Raw genomic sequence first — 17,310 nt, forward strand, 5'->3', positions numbered from 1 at the left:
CTCCTCAGGTCCTGTCACCGTGCGGCTGCTCAGCAGTAATGGTCCCTTCCCCTGATGCTATCTCATTCAATCATCTCTTCTCGGGAGGAGTTTCCTGAAGAGAATTCCTCGGCCACTCTTCCGTTAGCTTTCGCCTTCAGCCACCTCCTTTTCGGCTGGGATCATCAACACCACAACGTCTTCAGTCGGCTGTTTCTAACTGCAGTGCGATTGTGATTTCTTCTTCACGACCTCCACTTTGCAATTTCAATGGTTCTTCAACCTCTTCCCTCAGGACCTTCCTCTTGGGGAATCTCCAATCTACCTCCTCTCTTCCTCCGGCCTTTGGGAGAACGGTGATTTCTTCTTTGTTATTGCCTCAATTTCGATACTTTCGGGTTTCTCCTTTCTGTGATTTCCTTCTTTGGGAAGTATTTCCGCTTCGGTGACTTACTGCACTTCTTCCTCCTCGCTCTGTGGGACCGTTCCTCTTCTGGGAATCTCCACTTCCACTCTCACCTCTCCCTCGAGGGTTTGGGTGAGATGTGATTCCTCCTTACACCACCTTCAATTCGGCAACTCTCGGGTCTCCTTCCAACGGTGATTCTTCTTGAAATGTTCAATTTCAGTGGATTTCGGCCACCTCCTCGAAGGCACTCTCAATTTCTCGCTCCACGACCGTCAGTCGTTCGGTGAGACAGAGATCTCCTCAGTCTTCACTCGGTGTTCAAGCAGTAATGTTCCCTGATCACCTCTCAATCATCTCTCTTCTGTGGAAGAGTTTCCTGAGGAATTTCCTCGCCACTACTTCTTCCGAGGCTTTTCGCCTTCAGCCACCTCCTTCTCCTCCTCCTTATCGGTGGGGAATCTCAACACCACTTCTTCCAGTGCTGTTCTACTGCAGGTCGATTGTGATTTCTTCTTTCACACCTTCCACTTCAGCGATTTCAATGGTTCTCTTCAACCTCTTCCTCAGGAACCTTCCTCTTGGGGAATCTCCAGCTCTACTCTACCTCTTCTCCGGCGCTTTGGGGAGAGACGGTGATTTCTTCTTTTGTTTCTCAATTTCGGATACTTCGGTTCTCCTCTACTGTGATTTCCTCTTTGAAGTATTCGGCTTCGGTGATTACTACTTTTCCTCCTCCTCTGTGGGTACCTTACCTCTCTGGAAATCTCCACTTCCACTCTCACCTCTTCCTCTGAGGGTTGGTGAGATGTGATTCCCTCCTCCTTATACACTTCAATTTCGGCAACTCGGTTGCTCTTCAACGGTGATTTCTTCTTTGAAATGTTCAAGTTTCATTGATTTCGGCACTCCTCCTCAGCACCTCAATTTCTCTCCTACGACCTCAGTCGGTTCGGTGAGACAGAGATCTCCTCAGTCCTTCACCTCGGCTGCTCAACAGTAATAGTATCCCTGATCACCTCTTCAATCATCTCTTCTTGAAAGTTCCTGAGAATTTCCTCACACTTCTTCCGTAGGCTTTTCGCCTTCAGCCACCTCCTTCTCCTCCTCCTTTTCGGTGGGATCTCAACACCACTTCTTCCAGTCGGCTGTTCTACTGCCAGGTGCGATTGTTGATTTTCTTTTTCACACTTCCACTTCTGCGATTTCAATGGTTTCTTCAACCTCTTCCTCAGGACCTTCCTCTTGGGGAATCTCAGCTCTACTCTCACCTCTTCCTCTGCGACGCTTTTGGGAGAGACTGGATTTCTCTTCTTCTTTGTATTCCTCAATTTCGATACTTCAGTTCTCCTCTACTGTGATTTCCTCTTTGAAGTATTGCCGGCTTCGGTAATTACTACTTCTTCCTCTCCTCTGTGGACCTTCCTCTCTGAAATCTCCACTTCCACTCTTCGACCTCTTCCTCTGATGGTTTGGGTGAAGATGTGATTTCTCCTTATACACTTCAATTCGGCAACTCGGGTTGCTCTTCAACGTGATTTCTTCTTTGAAATGTTCAATTTCAAGTGATTTCGGCACTCCTCCTCAGGCACCTCAATTTCTCCTCCACGACCTCAGTCGGTTTCGGTGAGACAGAGATCCCTTCAGGTCCTGTCACTCGGCTGCTCAACAGTAATAGTCTCCCTGATCACCTCTTCAATCATCTCTTCTGGTGGAAGAGTTCCTGAGGAATTCTCGGCACTTCTCCGTAGGCTTTTCGCCTTCAGCCACCTCCTTCTCCTCCTTTCCGTGGCATCTCAAAACCAGACACTTTCTTCCAGTGGCATGTTCTACTGCAGGTGCATTGTGATTCTTCTTTCACACCTTCCACTTCTGCGATTCATGGTTCTTCAACCTCTTCCTCAGGACCTTCCTCTTGGGGAATCTCCAGCTTCTACTCTCACCTCTTCCTCCGGCGCTTTGGGAGAGACGTGATTTCTTCTTTGTATTCCTCAATTTCGGATACTCGGGTTCTCCTCTACTGTGATTTCCTCTTTGAAGTATCCGCTTCGGTGATTACTACTTCTTCCTCCTCCTCTGTGGGACCTTCCTCTCTGGAAATCTCCACTTCCACTACTCACCTCTTCCTCTGAGGGTTTGGTGAGATGGTGATTTCCTCCTTATACACTCAATTTCGGCAACTTCGGGTTGCTCTTCAACGGTGATTTCTTCTTTGAAATGTTCAATTTCATGTATTCGGGCACTCCTCCTCAGGCACCTCAATTTCTCCTTCCCACGACCTCAGTCGGTTTCGGTGATACAGAGATCTCCTCAGGTCCTGTCACCTCGGCTGGCTCAACAGTAATAGTCTCCCTGATCACCTCTTCAATCATCTCTTCTGGTGGAAGAGTTTCCTGAGAATTTCCTCGGCCACTTCTTCCGTAGGCTTTTCGCCTTCAGCCACCTCCTCCTTTTTTTCTGGTGGGATCTCAAACAACCACTTCTCCAGTATTTCTACTGCAGTGCGATTGTGATTTCTTCTTTCACACGTTCCACTTCAGCGATTTCAATGGTTTCTTCAACCTCTTCCTCAGGAACCTTCCTCTTGGGGAATCTCCAGCTCTACTCTCACCTCTTCCTCCGGCGCTTTGGGAGAGACGTGATTCGGTTCTTGTTATTCCTCAATTTCGGATACTTCGGGTTTCTCCTCTACTGTGATTTCCTCTTTGAAATATTCCGCTTCGGTGATTACTACTTCTCCTCCTCCTCTGTGGGACCTTCCTCTCTGGAAATCTCACTTCCATCTCTCAACTCTTCCTCTGAGGGTTTGGGTGTGTATGACTTTCATCCTCCTTATTAACACTTCAATTTCGCAACTTCGGTTGCCTCTTCAACGTGCATTTCTTCTTTGAAAATGTTCAATTTCAGTGATTTCGGGCACCTCCTCCTCTGAAGGCACCCTCAATTTTCTCCCACGAACCTCAGTCGGTTCGGTGAGACAGAGATCTCCTCAGGTCCTGTCACCTCGGGCTGCTCAACAGTAAATAGTCTCCCTGATCACCTCTTCAATCATCTCTTCTGGGAAGAGTTTCCTGAGGAATTTCCTCGGCCACTTTCTTCGTAGGCTTTTCGCCTTCAGCCACCTCCTCTCCTCCTTTTCGGTGGGGATCTCAAACACCACTTCTTCAGTGGCTGTTTCTACTGCAGGTGCCGATTGTGATTTCTTCTTTCAATTCCACTTCTGCGATTTCAATGGTTTCTTCAACCTCTTCCTCAGGACCTTCTCTTGGGAATCTCCAGCTCTACTCTCACCTCTTCCTCCGCGCTTTGGAGAGACGGTGATTTCTTCTTGTATTCCTCAATTTCGGATACTTCGGGTTCTCCTCTACTGTGATTTCCTCTTTGAAGTATTCCGCTTCGGTGATTACTACTTCTTCCTCCTCCTCTGTGGGACCTTCCTCTCTGGAAATCTCCACTTCCACTCTCACCTCTTCCTCTGAGGGTTTGGGTGAGATGGTGATTTCCTCCTTATACACTTCAATTTCGGCAACTTCGGGTTGCTCTTCAACGGTGATTTCTTCTTTGAAATGTTCAATTTCAGTGATTTCGGGCACCTCCTCCTCAGGCACCTCAATTTCTCCTCCCACGACCTCAGTCGGTTTCGGTGAGACAGAGATCTCCTCAGGTCCTGTCACCTCGGGCTGCTCAACAGTAATAGTCTCCCTGATCACCTCTTCAATCATCTCTTCTGGTGGAAGAGTTTCCTGAGGAATTTCCTCGGCCACTTCTTCCGTAGGCTTTTCGCCTTCAGCCACCTCCTTCTCCTCCTCCTTTTCGGTGGGGATCTCAAACACCACTTCTTCCAGTGGCTGTTCTACTGCAGGTGCGATTGTGATTTCTTCTTTCACACGTTCCACTTCTGCGATTTCAATGGTTTCTTCAACCTCTTCCTCAGGACCTTCCTCTTGGGGAATCTCCAGCTCTACTCTCACCTCTTCCTCCGGCGCTTTGGAGAGACGGTGATTTCTTCTTTGTATATCCTCAATTTCGGATACTTCGGGTTTCTCCTCTACTGTGATTTCCTCTTTGAAGTATTCCGGCTTCGGTGATTACTACTTCTTCCTCCTCCTCTGTGGACCTTCCTCTCTGGAAATCTCCACTTCACTCTCACCTCTTCCTCTGAGGGTTTGGGTGAGATGGTGATTTCCTCCTTATACACTTCAATTTCGGCAACTTCGGGTTGCTCTTCAACGGTGATTTCTTCTTTGAAATGTTCAATTTCAGTGATTTCGGGCACCTCCTCCTCAGGCACCTCAATTTCTCCTCCCACGACCTCAGTCGGTTTCGGTGAGACAGAGATCTCCTCAGGTCCTGTCACCTCGGGCTGCTCAACAGTAATAGTCTCCCTGATCACCTCTTCAATCATCTCTTCTGGTGGAAGAGTTTCCTGAGGAATTTCCTCGGCCACTACTTCTTCCGTAGGCTTTTCGCCTTCAGCCACCTCCTTCTCCTCCTCCTTTTCGGTGGGGATCTCAAACACCACTTCTTCCAGTGGCTGTTCTACTGCAGGTGCGATTGTGATTTCTTCTTTCACACGTTCCACTTCTGCGATTTCAATGGTTTCTTCAACCTCTTCCTCAGGACCTTCCTCTTGGGGAATCTCCAGCTCTACTCTCACCTCTTCCTCCGGCGCTTTGGGAGAGACGGTGATTTCTTCTTTGTATTCCTCAATTTCGGATACTTCGGGTTTTCTCCTCTACTGTGATTTCCTCTTTGAAGTATTCGGCTTCGGTGATTACTACTTCTTCCTCCTCCTCTGTGGACTTCCTCTCTGGAAATCTCCACTTCCACTCTCACCTCTTCCTCTGAGGTTTGGGTGAGATGGTGATTTCCTCCTTATACACTTCAATTTCGGCAACTTCGGGTTGCTCTTCAACGGTGATTTCTTCTTTGAAATGTTCAATTTCATGATTTCGGCACCTCCTCCTCAGGCACCTCAATTTCTCCTCCCACGACCTCAGTCGGTTTCGGTGAGACAGAGATCTCCTCAGGTCCTGTCACCTCGGGCTGCTCAACAGTAATAGTCTCCCTGATCACCTCTTCAATCATCTCTTCTGGTGGAAGAGTTTCCTGAGGAATTTCCTCGGCCACTTCTTCCGTAGGCTTTTCGCCTTCAGCCACCTCCTTCTCCTCCTCCTTTTCGGTGGGGATCTCAAACACCACTTCTTCCAGTGGCTGTTCTACTGCAGGTGCGATTGTGATTTCTTCTTTCACACCTTCCACTTCTGCGATTTCAATGGTTTCTTCAACCTCTTCCTCAGGACCTTCCTCTTGGGGAATCTCCAGCTCTACTCTCACCTTTTCCTCCGGCGCTTTGGGAGAGACGGTGATTTCTTCTTTGTATTCCTCAATTTCGGATACTTCGGGTTTCTCCTCTACTGTGATTTCCTCTTTGAAGTATTCCGCTTCGGTGATTACTACTTCTTCCTCCTCCTCTGGGACCTTCCTCTCTGGAATCTCCACTTCCACTCTCACCTCTTCCTCTGAGGGTTTGGGTGAGATGGTGATTCCTCCTTATACACTTCAATTTCGGCAACTTCGGGTGCTCTTCAACGGTGATTTCTTCTTTTGAAATGTTCAATTTCAGTGATTTCGGGCACCTCCTCCTCAGGCACCTCAATTTCTCCTCCCACGACCTCAGTCGGTTTCGGTGAGACAGAGATCTCCTCAGGTCCTGTCACCTCGGGCTGCTCGACAGTAATAGTCTCCCTGATCACCTCTTCAATCATCTCTTCTGGTGGAAGAGTTTCCTGAGGAATTTCTCGGCACACTTCATTCCGTAGGCTTTTTTCGCCTTCAGCCCACCTCCTTCTCTCCTCCTTTTCGTGGGGATCTCATCAACACCACTTCTTCCAGTGGCTGTTCTAACTGCAGTGCGATTGTGATTTCTTCTTTCACACCTTCCACTTCTGCGATTTCAATGGTTTCTTCAACCTCTTCCTCAGGACCTTCCTCTTGGGGAATCTCCAGCTCTACTCTCACCTCTTCCTCCGGCGCTTTGGGAGAGACGGTGATTTCTTCTTTGTATTCCTCAATTTCGGATACTTCGGGTTTCTCCTCTACTGTGATTTCCTCTTTGAAGTATTCCGCTTCGGTGATTACTACTTCTTCCTCCTCCTCTGTGGGACCTTCCTCTCTGGAAATCTCCACTTCCACTCTCACCTCTTCCTCTGAGGGTTTGGGTGAGATGGTGATTTCCTCCTTATACACTTCAATTTCGGCAACTTCGGGTTGCTCTTCAACGGTGATTTCTTCTTTGAAATGTTCAATTTCAGTGATTTCGGGCACCTCCTCCTCAGGCACCTCAATTTCTCCTCCCACGACCTCAGTCGGTTTCGGTGAGACAGAGATCTCCTCAGGTCCTGTCACCTCGGGCTGCTCAACAGTAATAGTCTCCCTGATCACCTCTTCAATCATCTCTTCTGGTGGAAGAGTTTCCTGAGGAATTTCCTCGGCCACTTCTTCCGTAGGCTTTTCGCCTTCAGCACCTCCTTCTCCTCTCCTTTTCGGTGGGGATCTCAAACACCACTTCTTCCAGTCTGTTCTAACTGCAGGTGCGATTGTGATTTCTTCTTTCACACGTTCCACTTCAGCGATTTCAATGGTTTCTTTCAACCTCTTCCTCAGGACCTTCCTCTTGGGGAATCTCCAGCTCTTACTCTCACCTCTTCCTCCGGCGCTTTGGGAGAGACGGTGATTTCTTCTTTGTATTCCTCAATTTCGGATACTTCGGGTTTTCTCCTCTACTAGTGATTTCCTCTTTTTGAAGTATTCCGCTTCGTGTCACCTCCTCCTCTTGTGGACCTTCCTCTCTGGAAATCTCCACTTCCACTCTCACCTCTTCCTCTGAGGGTTTGGGTGAGATGGTGATTTCCTCCTTATACACTTCAATTTCGGCAACTTCGGGTTCTCTTCAACGGTGATTTCTTCTTTGAAATGTTCAATTTCAGTGATTTCGGCACCTCCTCCTCAGGCACCTCAATTTCTCCTCCCACGACCTCAGTCGGTTTCGTGAGACAGAGATCTCTCAGGTCCTGTCACCTCGGGCTGCTCCAACAGTAATAGTCTCCCTGATCACCTCTTCATATCATCTCTTCTGGTGGAAGAGTTTCCTGAGGAATTTCCTCGCCACACTTCTTCCGTAGGCTTTTCACCTTCAGGCCACCTCCTTCTCTCCTCCCTTTTCGGTGGGATCTCAAACACCACTTCTTCCAGTGGCTGTCTACTGCAGGTGCGATTGTGATTTCTTCTTTCACACGTTCCACTTCAGCGATTTCAATGGTTTCTTCAACCTCTTCCTCAGGACCTTCCTCTTGGGGAATCTCCAGCTCTACTCTCACCTCTTCCTCCGGCGCTTTGGGAGAGACGGTGATTTCTTCTTTGTATTCCTCAATTCGATACTCGGGTTTCTCCTCTACTGTGATTTCCTCTTTGAAGTATTCGGCTTCGGTGATTACTACTTCTTCCTCCTCCTCTGTGGGACCTTCCTCTCTGAAATCTCCACTTCCACTCTCACCTCTTCCTCTGAGGGTTTTGGGTGAGATGGTGATTTCCTCCTTATACACTTCAATTTCGGCAACTTCGGGGTTGCTCTTCAACGTGATTTCTTCTTTGAAATGTTCAATTTCAGTGATTTCGGGCACCTCCTCTGAAGGCACCTCAATTTCTCCTCCCACGACCTCAGTCGGTTTCGGTGAGACAGAGATCTCCTCAGGTCCTGTCACCTCGGGCTGCTCAACAGTAATAGTCTCCCTGATCACCTCTTCAATCATCTCTTCTGGTGGAAGAGTTTCCTGAGGAATTTCCTCGGCCACTTCTTCCGTAGGCTTTTCGCCTTCAGCCACCTCCTTCTCCTCCTCCTTTTCGGTGGGGATCTCAAACACCACTTCTTCCAGTGGCTGTTCTACTGCAGGTGCGATTGTGATTTCTTCTTTCACACGTTCCACTTCTGCGATTTCAATGGTTTCTTCAACCTCTTCCTCAGGACCTTCCTCTTGGGGAATCTCCAGCTCTACTCTCACCTCTTCCTCCGGCGCTTTGGGAGAGACGGTGATTTCTTCTTTGTATTCCTCAATTTCGGATACTTCGGGTTTCTCCTCTACTGTGATTTCCTCTTTGAAGTATTCGGCTTCGGTGATTACTACTTCTTCCTCCTCCTCTGTGGGACCTTCCTCTCTGGAAATCTCCACTTCCACTCTCACCTCTTCCTCTGAGGGTTTGGGTGAGATGGTGATTTCCTCCTTATACACTTCAATTTCGGCAACTTCGGGTTGCTCTTCAACGGTGATTTCTTCTTTGAAATGTTCAATTTCAGTGATTTCGGGCACCTCCTCTGAAGGCACCTCAATTTCTCCTCCCACGACCTCAGTCGGTTTCGGTGAGACAGAGATCTCCTCAGGTCCTGTCACCTCGGGCTGCTCAACAGTAATAGTCTCCCTGATCACCTCTTCAATCATCTCTTCTGGTGGAAGAGTTTCCTGAGGAATTTCCTCGGCCCACTTCTTCCGTAGGCTTTTCGCCTTCAGCCACCTCCTTCTCCTCCTCCTTTTTCGTGGGGATCTCAAAACACCACTTCTTCCAGTGGCTGTTCTACTGCAGGTGCGATTGTGATTTCTTCTTTCACACCTTCCACTTCAGCGGTCAATGGTTTCTTCAACCTCTTCCTCAGGACCTTCCTCTTGGGGAATCTCCAGCTCTACTCTCACCTCTTCTCCGGCGCTTTGGGAGAGACGGTGATTTCTTCTTTGTATTCCTCAATTTCGGATACTTCGGGTTTCTCCTCTACTGTGATTTCCTCTTTGAATATTCCGCTTCGGTGATTACTACTTCTTCCTCCTCCTCTGTGGGACCTTCCTCTCTGGAATTCCACTTCCACTCTCACCTCTTCCTCTGAGGGTTTGGGTGAGATGGTGATTTCCTCCTTATACACTTCAATTTCGGCAACTTCGGGTTGCTCTTCAACGTGATTTCTTCTTTGAAATGTTCAATTTCAAGTGATTTCGGGCACCTCCTCCTCAGGCACCTCAATTTCTCCTCCCACGACCTCAGTCGGTTTCGGTGAGACAGAGATCTCCTCAAGTCCTGTCACCTCGGGCTGCTCAACAGTAATAGTCTCCCTGATCACCTCTTCAATCATCTCTTCTGGTGGAAGAGTTTCCTGAGGAATTTCCTCGGCCACTTCTTCCGTAGGCTTTTCGCCTTCAGCCACCTCCTTTTCGGTGGGGATCTCAAACACCACTTCTTCCAGTGGCTGTTCTACTGCAGGTGCGATTGTGATTTCTTCTTTCACACGTTCCACTTGCGATTTCAATGGTTTCTTCAACCTCTTCCTCAGACCTTCCTCTTGGGGAATCTCCAGCTCTACTCTCACCTCTTCCTCCGGCGCTTTGGGAGAGACGGTGATTTCTTCTTTGTATTCCTCAATTTCGGATACTTCGGGTTTCTCCTCTACTGTGATTTCCTCTTTGAAGTATTCCGCTTCGGTGATTACTACTTCTTCCTCCTCCTCTGTGGGACCTTCCTCTCTGGAAATCTCCACTTCCACTCTCACCTCTTCCTCTGAGGGTTTGGGTGAGATGGTGATTTCCTCCTTATACACTTCAATTTCGGCAACTTCGGGTTGCTCTTCAACGGTGATTTCTTCTTTGAAATGTTCAATTTCGTGATTTCGGCACCTCCTCCTCAGGCACCTCAATTTCTCCTCCCACGACCTCAGTCGGTTTCGGTGAGACAGAGATCTCCTCAGGTCCTGTCACCTCGGCTGCTCAACAGTAATAGTCTCCCTGATCACCTCTTCAATCATCTCTTCTGGTGGAAGAGTTTCCTGAGGAATTTCCTCGCCACTTCTTCCGTAGGCTTTTTCGCCTTCAGCCACCTCCTTCTCCTCCTCCTTTTCGGTGGGATCTCAAACACCACTTCTTCCAGTGCTGTTCTACTGCAGTGCGATTGTGATTCTTCTTTCACACGTTCCACTTCTGCGATTTCAATGGTTTCTTCAACCTCTTCCTCAGGACCTTCCTCTTGGGAATCTCCAGCTCTACTCTCACCTCTTCCTCCGGCGCTTTGGAGAGACGGTGACTTTGTATTCCTCGATTTCGGATACTTCGTTTCTCCTCTACTGTGATTTCCTCTTTGAATATCCGCTTCGGTGATTACTACTTCTTCCCTCCTCTGTGGGCTCTCTGGAAATCTCCACTTCCACTCTCACCTCTTCCTCTGAGTTGGTGAGATGGTGATTTCCTCCTTATACACTTCAATTTCGGCAACTTTCAGGTTGCTCTTCAACCTTCTTTGAAATTCAATTTCAGTGATTTCGGCACCTCCTCCTCAGGCACCTCAATTCTCCTCCACGACCTCAGTCGGTTCGGTGAGACAGAGATCTCCTCATTCCTCACCTCGGGCTGCTCGACAGTAATAGTCTCCCTGATCACCTCTTCAATCATCTCTCTGGTGGAAGAGTTTCCTGAGGAATTTCTCGGCCACTTCTTCCGTAGGCTTTTCGCCTTCAGCACCTCCTTTTCGGTGGATCTCAAAACACCACATGGCGTTCTCTGCAGGTGCGATTGTGATTCTTCTTTCACACCTCACTTCTGCGTTTCAATGGTTTCTTCAACCTCTTCTCGGATCTCTTGGGAATCTCAGCTCTACTCTCACCTCTTTCCGGCGCTTTTGAGAGACGGTGATTTCTTCTTTGTATTCCTCAATTTCGGATACTTTCGGTTTCTCCTCTACTGTGATTTCCTCTTTGAAGTATTCGCTTCGGTGATTACTACTTCTTCCTCCTCTCTGTGGGACCTTCCTCTCTGAAATCTCCACTTTCCACTCTCACCTCTTCCTCTGAGGGTTGGGTGAGATGGTGATTCCTCCTTATACACTTCAATTTCGGCACTTCGGTTGCTCTTCAACGATATTTCTTCTTTGAAATGTTCAATTCAGTGATTTCGGGCACCTCCTCTCAGGACCTATTTCTCCTCCCACGACCTCAGTCGGTTTCGGTGAGACAGAGATCTCTCAGGTCCTGTCACCTCGGGCTGCTCAACAGTAATAGTCTCCTGATCACCTCTTCAATCATCTCTTCTGGTGAAGAGTTTCCTGAGGAATTTCCTCGGCCACTTCTTCCGTAGGCTTTTCGCTTCAGCACCTCCTTCTCCTCCTCCTTTCGGTGGGGATCTCAAACACCACTTCTTCCATGCTGTTCTACTGCAGGTGCGATTGTGATTTCTTCTTTCACACCTTCCACTTCTGCGATTCAATGGTTTCTTCAACCTCTTCCTCAGGACCTTCCTCTTGGGGAATCTCCAGCTCTACTCTCACCTCTTCCTCCGCGCTTTGGGAAGAGACGGTGATTTCTTCTTTGTATTCCTCAATTTCGGATACTTCGGGTTTCTCCTCTACTTGATTTCCTCTTGAAGTATTCCGCTTCGGTGATTCTACTTCTTCCTCCTCCTCTGTGGACCTTCTCTCTGGAAATCTCCACTTCACTCTCACCTCTTCCTCTGAGGGTTTGGGTGAGATGGTGATTTCCTCCTTATACACTTCAATTTTCGGGTTGCTCTTCAACGGTGATTTCTTCTTTGAAATGTTCAGTTTCAGTGATTTCGGGCACCTCCTTTTCAGACAGTTCGGTTAGAATCGACACATGACCTGTTGCTTTTGTCTGAAGCGTCATTTCAATCGTTTCAGATACAGGATATTCTGATTCAAAATCTTGAGCTTGAGTGATGACCTCTCTTCTCTCCTCCTCCTTCTCCCCCTCCTCCTTCTTTTCTTCTGACTCTTGTCCTTTCAAAATGAAATTAAGTGGCATTTTTATGCTAATATAGGTATGAAATAGGTTGTCTTACCTTGATGACAGATCTTTTTGAAGTGAGTTTCATGCTTGCATATATATATATGGGAATTTTTTCTATGTATTAATCAATTTACTGTCTATAAAATATTAGAATAACCTCTTTATAAAATGTTATCTGTGTACGAAAATGTGATGTCCTTGACACTGTGAACCTTTGACTTACTTTAGGATATATCATGTAGCACCCTATAATAATCACTGCACCCAAAAATCACATCAAGACTAAATTATCATGGAAAAGATAACTAAAATTCTACATAGCATTTCAAAACCAACAAAGGAAATATTAAAATACTTTCTTTACACAAACTGGGGCTAAGGATTAGTACTTCTAACTAAACGAAGGCAAGCCAAAAATACCTTTTTTAATTTGCTATGATTTTAAATGTCTAAGGAATAGATGGTTATGAGAATTGTGCCTTTGACAATATTTTTTGTAAAGCTGATCCTGCTCACCAGGGAAGCTTTAAAGTAATTAAAGGAAGAAAATAGCAGGTATCCTTGGTTTTAAGATGTGGACGTCTACATACAAGTTTTCATGTATTCATGTAAGTACAGACACAACACATACTTTCTACTAACTTAATATGCAAAAAATTTTTTGGAAATGTGCTTCGTATTTTAATTGAAGTATAAAGAAAAAATATTGGAATATATATACTAGAAGGAAATAACTTGAAAATGGATAATAACTTTGCTACTAATTAAAAGAACATGCAAATAAACAATATTATTTCTAATAGTTTTGCCATCAGCGATAGTTTATGCTACTCGTTTGTAAGCTTTGCACTGTCTGAACTTTGCATTCATCATTATCAACACTGTTAAAAGGAAACTAACGTTTTACAATGAGAGAATGATTAAAATATAGCTCTTCCACATACCAGCTTCTATGAATAAAGTAATTTTAAAGCAATCTGTGCATTTTTTATGTATAAACATATATTTTTGCTATAAGTGTTGTTAAGTCTCCTATTAAGCAACAGAATATACTGTATTAGGTCTGCTACAGAAGCTTGTGAGTGACAGATCTGAAGAAGGCAATCTGTACTCTGAACCAAATATGTGTAAGAAACTAAACATTCTAAATTAAACCATTTATTTTCCTCTTTCTCTCTCTCTGGGTTTTGTGCAAGGCCTTCTCTCCCTCACATAAACGTGAACATACACACACTCTCTCTCATTCTAAAGGTTAAAGGATAGCATAAATATCATTGAAATAATAAAATGATATGAACTTAGCCTATAAAGTTCTGTTATCAACACCTGTAAGCAGCTCGAGACAATAACATACAACACACAATAAAAATTTAATGCCTTCCACTTCCTTATTCAAATAAATCTCATGAGGTAAAGTTTATGACTACAACTATTCCAGACTTTCAGGCCTATAAAGGAAGAGAACATCTCTTTGAAATTATTGTTTATTTTCTGGGCAAAATTAAAACCTTGTGAGTTTTGTCACTTTAGTCTGTACACTTTCTACTTTCTGGATAGGCATTCCCTTCATGATGAGTTCTGCTTCCGTTACACTCTACCACACAATTTCTTTTATTTACTTCATGCCCTAACAAATGGAATAAAGGGCTGTAAAAAGTTTACATAATAAAGTGTCATTAAAATATATACATAATAGTGGTACTCTCATGACTGGGTATCACTTTTTTTCTTTTTGAATCTAAATGTTGATAATGGCGGTGAGGGTGGTGATGAAAATGAGTCTTATTCTTCCACTCCATTTAATAAAACCTCCCCACTCCACCAGGTGTACAACAAGTAAATTTCAACAGAAGTTTGGACATATGTCTTTCAATTAAAAAAAAAAAAGGAAAATACGAAAAAAGTTATTTTTCTGACCTTGGATATAGAGATCTGCTTTTGTGCTGGCAGTTCCAAATTTGTTGGATGCACGGCACTCATATTCGCCCTCATCTTCTGGGAATGATTCATGCAGTTCAAGAATGCATAAGCCAGTAGCATCTGCAACAATGTGATATACAGGTGACTCCTTTATGGGCTCTCCATCAAGGAACCAGGTGACCTCAGGCTGTGGGAAGCCAGTAACTGTGGTCTCAAAACATACTGGTTGTCCTTCCACAGCCTCCACATTGTGCAATGGTTGCAGGAATGTGGGAGCATGGCCCTTGAGTACAACCTCCTCCTGAGATTCTTCCACTTGGGGCAGTCCAACAACTTCAAAGCCCTCCTCTTCCTCCTCTGGTACTGATTCTATTAGTGATACACCAGATACAGAAGGTTTTTCTAATTCTTTCTCTTCAACAACCTCTGATGCTTCTTGTTGATAGACCTCCACAAATGCCTCTTCAATTTCTGTGATGAGTGTTTCAAATCTCTCTGCAGTAGTGAATTCTTTTGCTGCCTCTTGAGACTCAGGAAGAGGTGCTTCTTCCTGGGTTTCTTCACGAGAAATAGCCTCTGCTGTTTCTCGGGTAACAAGTTTAGGTGAAACATCCTCCGTCTCAACAGGTTTTTCTGCAATTGTCTCCACAGCTGTGACCTCAAATCTTTCTGGGGCCACAGTTTCTGTGGCTGGTGCTTCCAGACCCTCCAAAGTGACGGTGATTTCATCTCTGGCAACTAGTGGTGCAGCAGTTTCTGTGGATTCAGGTACCTCTAAAAATAAGAAAAATGAATGCGAATGAAAACCCTTAATTTAAGCAAAATTATTTAAATAATAGTACAATATTGTAAATGTCCCTCCAGACTAATCTTTTGATGAAGCAAGTTTTAAAACTAATTACAATAATAGAAAGTGCCAACATATTTATCAGTATGTGGTCAATGCCACATTTTGATTTGTTAAAAAAAAAATCATAGTGTGGATAATATTTCTTTAAGCAGTGTATGACAGGATAGTTGAAAATATAAACGTTAAAACCCTTTTCATTTTTGACACCATTGTAATTCAGCTTAAGTTACTGCTTTAGATCGAGTTTCATCATCTCTTAGACTGCACTTCTGTCAAAATTTTTTAACCAAATATGACAACTATACTGAGTATGTAGACAAATTTACTTCATATGATACAGAGAAAAATATTCTAAACAAATGAAATGTAATGAACTGAATATGAGTGAATATTTCCAACATTTTATATCTTTTCTATTGCTATGACTAAGCCATGTTGCTAGATCTGTCTTTTAAGCTTCTTAAAAATTAATTCACTTTAGGAAGTTCAGGTACTAGTGAGAAGCAAATGAAAAAGGGTATGCAAGTATTAAAACTAATAGCTAACTTGGAAAACACTCCCAAACAGAAGGAAAGTTCTACTGGGCCAGCAGTCTTTGATCTGTAATTCTTTTTCTAAATGCAGTTGTGAAGTTTGCAACTTGTAAATAAAACAATCCTAGAAAATTTTGGTCTTAATAAAGATGGCTTCTCCAAAATGTAATTCGATTTCTGGCACATTTCAAATGCTGGAGAGATTTTAAATGTTAAGGAGGCTGAAACCGTTATACAATTCTGTATAAATTTATGGATATAGTACTTTCCAATGAAGGAAAAAAAGATTCTTAGTTTTTCACTTGGTAAGTAAGTAATGTAGTTTATTTGCTCAGGATAAAGAGCTTCTCCTAAAATCATGCTAAAATTTCTTTTGGCAATTAGGTAACACATTAATAGCATTTACAATTAATTAGAAAATATTTATTGTGAATCACTATAAATATTTTTTATAATCTCTCGTTTACTCTGTGATTGCAAATTGACTCTCAGGTACATCATTGAAAACAGAATATCAATGGAGGCAGAATGATGTAATTAAAATTTCACGCTCTGATGGTGATTTACGTCAAATGAAGACGTTTTATGAAAGTGTTAACATTTCCAAGTCTTCAATGCACTGAATGGCACTCATCAATGGATTTAATATTTTAAAAATGTATTCAGACTTAAAGGAACTAAATAAGTGATGATTATTACAGGAATATCTTTCAGTGCTGTTATACATGAAAAATACTGCTGTTATTTATATTTTATGTATCAGACTAGGGTCTTATAATGAAGATGTATTTTATATTGTACAGTCATGTCAAAGATATGGTTCAGAAGACTTTACAACTGAATAATTTTCTTCTGACAGCTTAAACACAACTGGGGTAAAACTGGATTTACCCAGTGTATTTGTGCGTGTTTGTGTGCATGTAAACACATGCCAATACAGTCCACAAACATGTGCAGAGTTACAGGAATACATGGTGGCAATATGGTATGTGTGTGTATCTGTGCATGATATATAATTATGTTGAACAAAGAATGGAATTATTTTTAAGTAATATGAATATGTACACATTTGTATATCACTGAATCCCTGATGTGATGTACTGAAGTTATGCATGTAATGACAAGTTGTCTTGACGTCAAGTCAGTGTCTGGATGTCAAATGGTATTTCAGCAGTAAGTGATTGTCATATGATAGCGATAATACTCCAAATGGAGATGAGGTTGATTCATGCTGTTAGAATGATGGATGCAGCATGCAAAACTTAAGCTACTAACAAACACTGTGATTTACTGGAGATTCAAGGCAATAAAGCAAACACTAATGCTGTGAAATTACCACTACTAGGCACAATATCAATAGATTAATCAACATTTACAGAATAATTTTAGCATATTATCAAATCAATGAATAAGCAACAATATTCATGAATGATAACAAAATTGATTAAAGTAAGATAGGAAGTGTATCTCACCTATCATGAAGACATATAAATTTCATAAAGAAGCATGCTGTAAATATACTTCACACAAGATTAGCAAAGAACTGCACGTCAGTAAGCTATTTATTAAAGACTGAAGCTTCTGCATGACCTAAACATAACAAAGAGTTGAAAAGGGAAATGATGCTGAAGAAAAAAAAATCTCTGCAAACCAGTCTCTGAAAATATTTCTTCTATTGGAGATGCATCATTAAAAAAATATCATAGCATCAAAAAACAGTGGACATTCAGATAATAAGACAATTTGGGAACAAGACCACTGTTCTGTATTGATAAAAATCATCAAATTGATG

The 17,310-nt window shown here is 43.8% G+C and overlaps 1 protein-coding gene across 1 annotated transcript in view; it reads right to left on the minus strand.

The window, feature by feature from the left end:
• The window catches only part of LOC112570126 (titin-like), a 149,833-nt gene that overhangs the window by 84,927 nt on the left and 47,596 nt on the right, over nucleotides 1–17,310 (minus strand). Inside the window, 1 exon segment of the mRNA XM_025248372.1 lies at nucleotides 14,133–14,909. Within this exon segment, the coding sequence (XP_025104157.1) occupies nucleotides 14,133–14,909 (777 nt within the window).

Source organism: Pomacea canaliculata, linkage group LG1 (assembly GCF_003073045.1).
Source record: "Pomacea canaliculata isolate SZHN2017 linkage group LG1, ASM307304v1, whole genome shotgun sequence".
Classification (NCBI taxonomy): domain Eukaryota; kingdom Metazoa; phylum Mollusca; class Gastropoda; order Architaenioglossa; family Ampullariidae; genus Pomacea; species Pomacea canaliculata.